General features: G+C 45.1%; 3 protein-coding genes across 7 annotated transcripts in view; 2 read left to right on the top strand and 1 right to left on the bottom strand.

The window, feature by feature from the left end:
* RASSF8 (Ras association domain family member 8) overlaps nt 1–1,840 on the bottom strand; it is a 116,170-nt gene extending 114,330 nt beyond the window's left edge. For 2 of the 3 annotated variants that reach the window (XM_036889424.2, XM_036889427.2), the window contains exon 1: nt 1,735–1,840. The gene's annotated coding sequence lies outside the window, so the exon portion shown is untranslated. The remainder of the gene's footprint in view (nt 1–1,734) is intronic. The other variant, XM_057491936.1, reaches the window with a different exon arrangement.
* LOC130680557 (collagen alpha-1(I) chain-like) overlaps nt 972–12,078 on the top strand; it is a 45,972-nt gene continuing 34,865 nt past the window's right edge. Inside the window, exons 1-2 of the mRNA XM_057491291.1 lie at nt 972–992; nt 1,463–2,653. Of these exons, the coding sequence (XP_057347274.1) occupies nt 972–992; nt 1,463–2,521 (1,080 nt within the window). The 3' untranslated portion in view covers nt 2,522–2,653. The remainder of the gene's footprint in view (nt 993–1,462; nt 2,654–12,078) is intronic.
* Nucleotides 2,703–12,078, top strand: part of LMNTD1 (lamin tail domain containing 1) — a 342,775-nt gene continuing 333,399 nt past the window's right edge. Inside the window, exon 1 of one of the 3 annotated variants that reach the window (XM_036889496.2) lies at nt 2,703–2,786. In XM_036889496.2, the coding sequence (XP_036745391.2) occupies nt 2,777–2,786 (10 nt within the window). In that variant the 5' untranslated portion in view covers nt 2,703–2,776. The remainder of the gene's footprint in view (nt 2,787–12,078) is intronic. The other 2 variants (XM_036889499.2, XM_036889498.2) reach the window with 2 other exon arrangements.

The raw sequence follows: 12,078 nt of genomic DNA, 5'->3' as shown, positions 1-12,078 counted from the left end.
GACACTTCAGCAAACTGAAATGATTTTCCTATTTACACAATCCCATCTCTGGGCTCTCTGATGTCCTCAGCTACTGAAGCCCCTGAATGACGCTTGATCAATGAACCTTAGAAAGAACTCAATGTATTACCAGCAACTGTGTCTGTTTTTGAGAGTACCAGCTTGAGACTCTTAAATGGAGAGAAAATGAGACAGGGGTAGTTTTTATGAAAGGTTTTATCATGTACATTACAAATGATATTTTGTTGGGTTTGACCCTTCAATAGAATTATCATCAAATTATGTCCAGGCTTTTTAAAGTGGGATATGGTCACATGTAATTTTTATTGTTTGGGGAGAATTCTCCAGGGAGATAAATGGGGAGGGCACTTAAACAGGTGCTAAAAGATACCACCATACAAATCCCCCTCCAGAATGATAGTACAGTACTGAGTCCTGCGTCCTGATTCCTGGATCTACCAAGACCTCTCCTTGCAGAGGGCTAGCCAGCATTCACTACCGCCTCACCCAGGCAAAGGACAGGATGCTGACAGTCTATTAGGAAAGCTTCCTATTTTGTTTTCCTTCATAGTATGAACGCCCACTCCTGGCAACTAACTCCAAAATGAAAGATTTAAAAAACAAAAACAAAAATGAAAAAAGTACCTGGGGCCTCCTACCAGAATGAATGATTAATCCAATTGACAGAAAAGCAGAGATTTTTACATATTCAAGGTGCTTTCTGGGGACACAACAGCTCCAGTGAGGAATTGCTGAGCCACATCATACTGGAAAATCCATAAATGTTCGTCCTCGCTGTCATCAAGCTGGGGGAATTTTAAAAAATGCAATGCTTTGATGTATTGACAGGGCTAACCTGACGGGCTCAAGTCAGCTATGAAACGTGCCCTGCATCTATTTCCCTTTCTAAATCTCTAAAGATCAGGGGCAACACTGACGCGCAATTATATCCGGAGCTTGCACTGCTCAAGATGCCATTTGATGCTGGGAAAGTAGTGGTTTAGCAACACCAGGCGGCTCTATGATCCGCAAGTAACGCAACACTCGATTACGGACTCAGGTACTCGTCTTGTGAAAACCCAGTGCCGCACAAGGACCCACATTCAAAGCCCCTGTCTCTGCAGTCTCTTATTAAGTTCTGTGATGCACCCTCTTCAAAGTTACTAGTTTGAAAAAACAGAGTTACTTTGAAAGTCCCCTCAGCTTGTCTCTCCCCACAACTCCTCCCCGCCCCAGACGGGTTGGTGGCAAGGGGTAATAGCGACAGAGGGTGGCTAATAGATAAAAAGAAAAACAAAAACAAAACCCCTACGAACCATTTTATTTTTCCAGAGGAGAAAATAAGCGCTCTCCACGTTGCCACCCGGCAAGCGGGCATCCGATTTCCATTTGTAGAGAAAAATACTGAAGATGCCAGACGTACAGTTCTCTTCCCCACCAAAGTGGCCTCTAAACTCCGCAGCCAAGGACACCGGGAGGAAACAAGCAGGGAACACGCGCGTACTTCTCGGTGCGGGGCGCGCGCGTGCGGCGCGGAGCAGGCGCCAGGGACACACACCCGGGCGGAAAGGGGACCCGGGCAGAGGGAGCCCGCGGCGGGGGCGCGGCGACGAGCCGCGGTGCAGACCGCGCGGGGCGGGCGGGGCCGCGGGAGCCCGGAGGCTCGAGCAGGAGGAGGGAGGGGTCCCGGCCGCTGCCCAGACCTCGCGGCCGCCGAGGAAAGTTGATACTTACTCAGCTTCGCAACTGCGCCGCCCCCACAGGCCGCCCGGCGGGCCGGCCGGGGCGCTGGGGACACGGCGGCGCCCGGAGCCCGGCGGCCGCGCCGCCCTCCCCGCGCCGGCGGGAGGCCCGGGCTTCCCGGGCGCCCTCGCCGCTCGCCTCCGGGCCGGCGCTGGGTGAGCGCGGGCGCCCTGGCGGGAGCCGCGGGCTACGAGCGCGCGCAGAGGCTGCGGCGCCGGCAGGAGCCGCCCCCAGCGCCGCCGCGGGCGGGCGAACGAGGCTCGGCGCGGAGCGCGGCGTCTGCGGCCGGCTGCCTCCCGCGGCCGCTGCCTCTGGGCTGGAGGCCGGGCTGGGGGCCGGGCCGGGCCGGGCCGGCGGCCGGGCGGCTCCGCCCCTTCGCCGGCCCGCGGGCAGCGCGCGCGAGAGGAGCGGCGCGGGGGCGCCCCCCTCGGCCGGGCGCTCGGGTTACAGGCGCGGCCGCCCGGCTCCCCCGCCAGCGTCCCGCCGCTTCACCGGCGCCGGCGGAGCCCTTGTAACGGAACCGGGACGCCGGCGCTGCATTGTGGGAGCTGTGCAGGCGGCGGGGAGCGCGGCGCGGCCGCTCCGGCTCCCCTTCCAATCCCCCCCGGCCCAGCTCGCCGCGACCCCCGAGGCCTGCGGAGCGGGCGGCCGGAAATCGGGAGGCGACCGGGGCCCCGCGCTCCCGAGAGCAAAATTTTCCTTAGCCCGGGGTGAGACCTGCAAAACTGCCCTCTGCGGCCACCCCGGAAAGCGGAGGCTTTTTCCGCAGACGCTGTAAAAAAAAAAAAAAAAAAAAAAAAGCCTCTCCATCCCCCAAGGACTGGGTTTGAATTGCTTTTCATCCGGAGTGGCAGTGATTCAGCGACAGTGACAGAGACAGGAGACGAAAACCACAGCGAGTGAATCAGACGTGAGTAACCGAGTTTAGGAAGAGCTGGGCTGAGATTCAGAAAACCGCTTTTTACCCACCCCCCACCTACCTTTAAATACAGCCAATATAGCCGAGGAAGAAAACCAGTGCTTTCACCTGGAAATGGAGATATGTATGTTGTTTTCACTATTCCACACCTTTCTTTCTTTTTAACGGCACGAAATCACTCTAGCCAGTGGACAAAATTCAGCCTTCGGTCCAGGTCTGTGTTCACACATGCCCACAACTCGGCAGCAGCTATTAATTTGGAGGGAGCTGGGGTGAAGACAGTGGATGAAATGCAAGAAAGCGTTCCAATTATACAAATGCCCCTCTTAAATTCTCCATATACTCGTTTTCTTAATCATCAGAACAAGGATATTAAATTAGAAGCGCAACTTGTTACAGTTCAGCTGAGGAGGGCTGGATGTTTCAGGTTTCTGAGTTTGGGTTTGAAGGCCTTCGTTTCTTCCTCTGGTTTTTTTGTCTTTTAGTTATTGGATAGCTTATTAATTCCTCGGTCTCAGAGGTGAACTGAGGAGAAAGAGATGGTAGGATTTAACTTTGGCTAACCAACATTTGGAGGATGTGGGGACAAGTCAAGAGTTCTCCATAATTCAAATGCAAACCCAGAGGGAATTTTATTTAAAGATGACTTTTAGGGCTCAGACCCTCTTCTCAGAGTTTTCTATCCTTAACGTTTCCTAAGCTGTCATTCCCCTTGTCAGCCTTTCACACGACGCAACATCAGTCACCACTTAATTGCCAAATCTAACAGAAACATTTAATCCCCAATTTGTCATGTCCTTTGTGCCATTTGCCAATGTTGACCTCTCCTGCCTTCTTAGAACTTTCTCTTTTGGCTGTCATAGTCATCCTCTTTTGGAGGTGGGGGTCAAGGGGGTGAGTGGTAGCAGGCAGGAGCGTGGCTATTGTTAAACCAGGACTCAGCATCTCACCGAGTAGAAGAACCTTAATCTAGTTTCTGTTCGTCACCAGTTAGGTCCTGACCTCGACTTTATCATGCATCATGACTGACTCATGACAACCAACTTTCATATGACCAGCATTTAAATCAGGATGAAATTCACTGTGAGTGAATAAGCATGTTCACTCTTGAGGAGAAGCACTTACTAGGATCCCGGTCCCTCGGGAGATTAGCTCCATCTCCAGACTGGAGTGTGTCTTCCAATGGCCCTGAAGTCAGTGAATTCACCTCCCTGTCCTGGATAAACCCAGAAAATCTCTTCCCCACCTCAGCCCGGTGTGATGAATACATTCTTTTTTTCAGCATATAGTAGAATGAATATGTTTTAAGCTTTCTTAGCTATAATCACATCTGTTACGCCTTCCTGAGGTCACACTAGATGTCCTGACGACCCTTACTTCTAGTTTCTGATTATATTCTGAGAAAGTATCCTAACTGGAATCAGTGAATACTCGTGTACTTTAAGCCCTGTGACATAATCAGATTTGATTTTCAAGAAAACAATCTGAGAGGATAGATTCAGAAACTCCCAAGGGAAAGAGACTTAGGTGGAGAGCAGTGGGAATGATCAGAGTGGGACCATACTTAGAGATATGTTAGTATGTATTATTAGTTAACTATAAACAAGTTACCAAAAAACGAAGTGGGTAAAAACAACAAGAATGCGTTATCTTACAGTCCCGGCGGTCCAAAATAAAAAAATCAGAGTGTAGGCCACGTTCCATCTAGAGAGTCTAGGGGAGAGTCCATTTAGGGGATTTTCCAACTAAATGCCTCCTGCATTTCTTGGCTTGTGGCCTCTTCCTCCATCTTAAAGGCCCATGGCTTAGCACCTTCAAATCTCTCTCTTTGTGACCTCTCCTTTATGGCTAAGGGGACATCTCTTTCTCTAAGATAGGCAAAGAAAATAGGAATTAATGTAGATACATTTCTAGCCATATATGTTATGAACTGAACTGAATTATTTGTGGGAAGGAATGAGTATCCTAATTACCTGTCAGGTCATCATTGGGATAACTTACCTGACCGTAAGATTGCTGAAGTGGCGACTTATTAGTTCAGGTAAACCTCCCTCCCTCTGCTGACTCATGAAACCCAAAGTGTTAACATACTAAGAAAACTACGTTCACGTCTGCAGTTATTGGGATTAAACCCCTGGCAACTCTTTTTCATGGTGTCCAGTGGAGTCATATTGCCAAGTTTGAGAAATATGTGTCCAGACTAGCATTTCCCAAACTGGTGCACCAGGGAACACCATCCTGTAAAATGGGATGCTGGGCAGACAGTTGTTGCATGTTCAGATAAGGTCTGTGAGACACGGTTGTCCCTATAGTTTAGGTCAGCCAAGAATCTCATTAGTGAGACAGATCCGTCAAGGGCAAAGTGTTGGGAAATCCTTTTATGAGGAAGTCCAAGGGGGAAACAAACATTTTGTCACAACAGATGGGTATGTGTGCTAGCACATTATGGACTTCTGAACGTAACTCATAAGTTTCTTTATTATTTAGCCCCTCTTATATTTCCTTTTTTATCTGTACTCCATGCCCCACCCCCACCCTGTATTATACCCAGACTGCTTATGGCTCCCTAACCTCTTGAACAGTGGTTCAGGACCACTTCTTAATTCTCTTACCACATCATCCTGAAATTGCTTCTTTACTTGTGGATCCCTCACTGTCCTCATAGCAACTGCCCCCTTCTTAAAGCCAGGGCCTATGTTATAGTTATTGCTGTTTGCAGCATGCCTGACATGGGCTTGGCTCAGATTGGAAGTTTAATTATTAGTTGAAGTAACAATTAAACGAATGAATGAGTGTAAGTAGAATAAACTAATGCTACTTACTCTGCCTGTGATCCTTGTCTTTGATCTTCCTTCTATAACTCGCTAAGATTTCCATATTCTCCTTTAATTAATAAGCATTATGAAACATACTAAACTATGGTATTGTGTTAGGGTCTGGGATTACAAAAGTTAATATGACATCATCTCAGCCTTCTATGGGCTCATCTAAGGAAATGTTTGCTAAAAAAGAAAATGAGGCAGATAATGCTTTTCACCCCTTCTTTCTTAGTAACAGAAACTTGATTTTGTGCCTAGTGAAAAATTTCATTTCACAACTTTCCTTGCAAATGAGAGTTACTAAGTATAGGCCAATGGTATGTGGATGGAAGGTGTTGTATGGACTTCCAGGAAAACTCTTTATTTGTGTGTCTGATGGTGGGGTACTGGCAGGGCTGACTCAAGCTCTAGTCTTACCTGGAACATGGCTGTGATAGCTGGAGTTACAGCAACAATTTTGTGACACCAAGACTACCATGAAGCAAGTCATGTGCTGAAATATGTACAAATGGGGTCATTTAATGTTATTTGGTCTATCTTACCAAGCCTTCATTTAGTCACTATTACTGATAAGTTTGGAAGGAAAAGAAAAAAAAGGCATCTCTCTTTCAATATGCGTGGGTGGAAAGCAAGTAAATATGGAATATTTTCTTATTCCTAATGAAAATCTTGTGCACATACTGAAACACTGCAAACATCTGTAAATATTGTGATTTATCGACTAACATAAAGAGGCTTTTTAACAACTAGCAGTTCTCAGATATGTAAGACTTTTTGATTTAATGATAGTTTCTTCTAATAAAAGTGTTTAGTTAACAAAGTATAAACAACCTCTTAAAATAATTTGATGGGGCAGGAAGGTAATGATCAGTATATTTGATTAAACAATGAAGTCCAGGATGGAAAGAAAATAAAGCATAAACTAAAAGAGGAAACTACAATAGGTTATACCTAATGAAATACATCCTAATATATTCAGAAATGGGATTTGAAATCTGATTGGGTCTTTAGGCAGAAGTTTTTTGAGAAAGTGATCTCATGAATATGGAAACATCTGATTTTTTTATTGTAAGCTGAAAGAATGGATTTAGTTAGCTGTGATTAGCTATAGGGCCTCTGCAAGAGCCTGTAATAGGATCAGTATATTGGGGGAAAACACTGAATGTGGTACCTGATGTTGTAAAGTTGCATTTTTGTAGATATATGAAGTGTAATCTGGTCTATCTGGCATTCTTTCAACCTGAATGCCACTTGCCAATCTCCTTACACTTCAGCAATGCTATAATTGAGGTTTATAATGATGACCCTGTTACGACTTCTGAATCATAGAAAGTTTAAATTATCTTCTGCTTTGCCTTAATGCATTTAATTATATTTTTATTAATTGCAACCTGGAAATCTGATCCATTTTATAATACTGCTAGATTAACCAGAGCCTCTTTATTGTGGACCCATCCATCGAAAAATTAGAGTTTACAGTTCATGAGGGAAAAAACCCCACAAGTCATTAAAAATGTGAGACTGACATGACCATAGCAACAATAATTATTACAAAGTAATTTAGAACCATCCAGCCACTTTTTTAAGGATTGTAATAAATGTATTAGTTAATAACAGAATGCTCCATAGCTAACTTTTTAAGTAAGTATTATAATTAATATTCAGGAGTAAGAGAAAAATTAGAGTATACACAAATAAATCTTCATTTTGGATTTGCTAGAATGTGATTGCTAGCATCAACAAGAGAGCAGATAGTAGGCATAGGCCCTGGAATATTATAAATTGAGTTGGGTTATCTGTCTAAATTTGGTTTAGGGTCTTGTCAAGTTGCTGCTCATCTCACCCTTGATTTCTCCAGAGGTGTATTGCTGTGTGACAATAAAGGACTTGTACTAAACATACGGAATAAGCATGTGTCTTAGGTCAGGTTCCCTGGAAGCAGAGCCTGAGACAGGGGTTCTTGTGCAAGTGGCTTATTGAAGTTGTGCCTCAGGAGAGCTGTGCTCGATGCAGGGTGATAAAGCCAACTGAGGATGTGGTCTCAGCTGGAGACCAGCTTCAGCCTGATTCTGTCGTGAACTCTAGAGCAGGAATTGCACGACAGAGTTGGTCCCCTGGGGCAAGGAGGCTGGTCTTCTGCATGCCCGTTGTTGGTCACTCATTGGCTGTGGGTTGGTGACAATGCCTGAAGCAAGTCATCTTCTGTTCCCCTAAGGACAAAGGCAGTCTGCTGAGGGGGAGGCAGCTGTAGTTAGTCACTGGCACAGCTGCTAGAGATGCATGTACCAGCCAAGAAGAATGTGTGGGCAGGGTACCAACAGTATCTGCTTACTATCTGCTTACTATATGTCATACATGGGTTTGAGCCACAGATCAACCATTAATGATCCTATAACCACTGAAGCTCGTAAAAGTACTGCAGAGGCCAAACAACATGTACGACCTTGTTTATAAAGGAAAATATGTTTGGAGTTCAGCTCGGGATGCAGAGAGCACATCTCTCTTCTAGCCTGGGCTTGGAAACTCCCTTTCCCCTTACCTACCCTTCATACCAAGAAGTGGCACCTGGTGGTGGCTGAAGGGATGAGGCACGGTATCCAGCAGGGAAGCAACTAAAGATATTAGGGAAATATAGGGTAGATCCAGAGAGGCTGGGATGCGACAAGGGGACCCTTGGGTTAGGGCTTGTATCTGAGGCTCACTTGCCAATTTCCCCTTTGTTTTCTTCCACTGGCTGCAGAAATGTACTTGCCTAGTTTCCTTTCCTCTCTGCCAGTCCCTTTCGTGCCCACCAGGTTTTCTCTCTTCCCTGTCCAGCCATACTTGTCTTTCTTCAAACAGCTTTTCCACCACTCTTCACTTAACAAACATTAAACTTGAGCTTCTTTGACATTTTTTAATAGTTTGACATTAAGTATGATGGCAGGTTTGGGGAGAGGGAATAGAGTAAAAATCCTTCTCATGCTATTCCCTTTCCTCAGCTTAGCCCCATGTGCCAAGCTCAGCATAGATGCTACTGGTGGGTCTGGAGAAAACGGAGGCCTTGTAGTTGATTGACCTGCATTTCAGGGGAGCGTCCGGAGGCTGTCCCGGGAAGTGCTGGGGGGAGGCTTTGGGGAGCAGTGTGGGACAGGAGCGGGGACAGGGCAGTGCATGGTGTTTCTCTAGCAAACTCAGGGGTTTTCCTTCTTTTCCCTCGCCTGGCCCTTCAGCCCCAGGCCTTCCACTGAGGCGCCACTTTAGACTAGTGGAAATCTAAAATGTCCACATAGAATAGTGGGTGTGGGGCAGGAGTGGTGAGACACTGGCTACAATAGGCTCCGAAGGACAAGAGGAAAATCATAATTTTTTTTTTCTAATCTGGGAAAGGAAGAGAAGTTCCCCTTTACCCTGAGGCTGAGGTTGAAATAAATGACTCCAAGAACTACTGACATAGAAATTATAAACACCACTACTTTGTCTGGAATCAGAACGTTTCCTGATACTGTGCTCACATAAGCGAGGGGCCCGGGGTGGCCTCTGGCAGTGCAGCTCACTGAAGCGCTGTGTGGCACAGTGGGAAGCAGGGGGTGGCTGGTTACAGCACTGATGGTGTCAACATGCTGTGTGTAACACCTTCCAGAGACCCTGCCCTTCTGCCTCTGAACCTCTCTGGAGATCTCAGTCTTCCTGATCGTATGGGGGGTAAGGCAAGCCATTTAGATAAAAGAACTTCAGAAGAACTGGCATCCTTTTCTCAGAGATTGGTAAGATACCAAGACAGCTCTTGGTTCAAGCCCTGACTACTTCTTACTGAGAGGCCATGGCCACGTCGTTCAAGTTCTCAGATCTTAGTTTTCTTATCTGCAAAAAAATAAGGGCAGGAGAGGGTCATATTAATAGCATATAGCATATAAAGAGTTACTGTCATTAACTGGAATAACGTATGTAAAGCATTCAGTACAATGCCTGATACATAAGTTATTGTTATTATTATTATTAACTGCAGGCTCTTAGGTGAGGACATTTTCAGCAAAGCCAGTAATTATACTTTTCTGTTTCATATACTCTGTGCCAGGCACTGTTCTGAATGCTTTAGGTATATTAACTTTTTTAATACAACGACCCTTTTAGATAGGTTCTATTATTATGCCCATTTTATAGATTAGGAAGCCAAAGCATAGAGAGATTTAAGTCCTTTATCCAGGATTCCATCATTAGTGGCAGAGCTGGGATTCAGACCCAGGAAGTCTGACTCAAAATCTGCACTCTTTGCTACCACAATATGTTGTTGAAGAGTGAGGCAAGAATCAGAAGTAGGTGAGAAAATGAAGCGTAGAGTTGGCACAGGTTCTGAGCTAGGTAGGGTCTTTTGGCCTGGTGCCCAGAGTGTGCTGAGAGTGAGGAGTGGGTGTGAGGATCAGGCACGCCCAGCAGCGTCAGTGCCTCCTCATCATAGACTGTTCACCTAGCAAAATAAGTTAACCTATTATTTTAGAATCATCGATGTTTTCAAGTCAATTTATAAGCACACTGGGTAACTATCCCACAGATGACTATGAGTAAGATAGCTGTGTGCATTTTAAAGGACATTCCTGGTCTTCTGTGTCTTTTACACTAAGGGGCTGTCCTGAGAAATGGCCCAGTGAGTGCCAGGTCTTCTGTTTAAATTACTTTTGTGACCCTGGGCACGTCCCTTTGCCTTCCTGGACCTCTGTAAGATGGAAGCATGATCTGACATGGTTCTTTGAACCCGAGCATCGACTGGCAGATCTGACTGCCAAATGGAGTCCCCTGTTCTCTTTCACTATTCCCTGTGTATCCCCCATGTCTGTTTATTCAACAAGGGCCGAATTTCAGGTAGGGTTGTGTTCTTAGAACAAGTCACTTATAGCTATAATGTTACATATAGCTCTAACATTCTGAATATATCAATCGAAAATTAAAATAATTGGTGCCATTGAAAGAGAAGAGACATGGCAAAACAGGCTTGCTCTAGCTTCTAACAATGACCCGTGCAGCAGTTCAAAATCCACCGGAAAATTGAGAAAAAAATTTTAGGTGAGGCTTTGAGATAGATTTGCACCAGGAACATAATACCCAGCGAAATAATTCTACTATGTATTTTTTACTTTATTCTGAAATGTCACGCCTAACATCCAATTTATATATAAATTTCTGAGCATTGGTTTCCAAAAAAAGTCATTATCCTGTGAGCTCTGTAAGCCACCAAAGCTATAAAACAAAAAATGAACAAAGAGTAGGTACTCTGAAAAGAAATAGCCTCACGTTTCTTTTTGCCCTCAAAACTGGGCAGTGCATGTATGAATAGGGGTCATGACAGCATGTCAAACTACAGAAAAAACTGCACAGTACCCAGAGATTCTAGACGCAAGTAGATAATCAATTCAGCCCTGGGTAGTTTCAGAAAGTAAACCAAGAAAAGGAAATTTTTTTCTTCTCCTCAGGGCAGAGATTTTTGTTTTTGTTTTTGTGCTTCAATTTTAGCACCTGATGTTCCCTAGGGAAGTGTTGGTTAAAACAAAAACACTATTTATTACAACCCAAGTGTCAGAAAGTAATCAAAGCTGGAGTGCATGGCAGTCTCTCTTCTCTTGTAAAAAATGGTAATCGTGAATTTACTGTGGGGGGTTCTTGTACATAAGGTGTCTAGTCCTGTCTGGTCATTTTATTCAGGAACAGATAAGGGGATAAAAAGTAGTTATTAGGAAAAATAAAGTTAAAAAAAAAAGCAAAGTGGAATATGGGAGCTAAAAGTCCAGACCTTGGCAATGAACAGCTAAGCCTGGGTGCTCTGCAGGAACAGGAAACTGATGGAAACCCAGAAGCAGTGTCAGGCAAGGCAGGTGACTTCATTTACTGTCTTCCCAGTAGACAGGAGTTAGAAAAGGGAGAAGTAGTGATTTGGAGGAGGAACAGGTTTGCACATGAATATTTTACTGTGAGAATCCAAGGACATCTTTAGGATATATTTTAAAGATAGTTCAGAACTCACATGAATTACTAAAATTCAAATTTCTAAGGTTGAGAGAAAACGAGACTACAGGTAGATGGTCGCCTAATTTAAAAGAGGCAGAAAAGAAGATGCATCAGGAGGTAACAGGTTTAGAAGAGGTTTGAAAGGCTTCAAGTACTGGATTCTAATCTTCCTAGGGCACGGGCAACACCTTGGAGTTCTTCTCTGTTCTTTCTAACCTGCTCTCCAGCAGTGAGTTCATAGTCACTGTGTATATAAGAGAGGTGCTTGAGTTAGTCTTTTCATTAGTTAAATGAAAAAGAAATTAATGCACTTTTCAGAGCTTTTTTCTGACACCTGAGCCTGAGTGAGGACAATCATCAAAAGGCTAGAGTATTTGGGAATGAAACATACTGAGGCCTTCTACTGCTGTTTGTTGATTTTTAATCCTTCATCCTCTGGCTCCCTTAACCCTGCCCTTTATGCCAGGAGGGCAGAGCACCATAGATGGCTCCGGGCAAGCTGTGGGGTGTGTGGAGTGGCATCTAGAGAGGATACAGTGGTGCTGACTTTGGGTTATTTATTTAATCTCTTTGGGCCCCAGTTTCTGTTTGTGTAGAAAGGGTTGATGATATGAGTAT

This window comes from Manis pentadactyla, chromosome 14 (assembly GCF_030020395.1).
Source record: "Manis pentadactyla isolate mManPen7 chromosome 14, mManPen7.hap1, whole genome shotgun sequence".
NCBI lineage: Eukaryota > Metazoa > Chordata > Mammalia > Pholidota > Manidae > Manis > Manis pentadactyla.
This window is presented reverse-complemented; position numbering and strand designations above follow the sequence as displayed.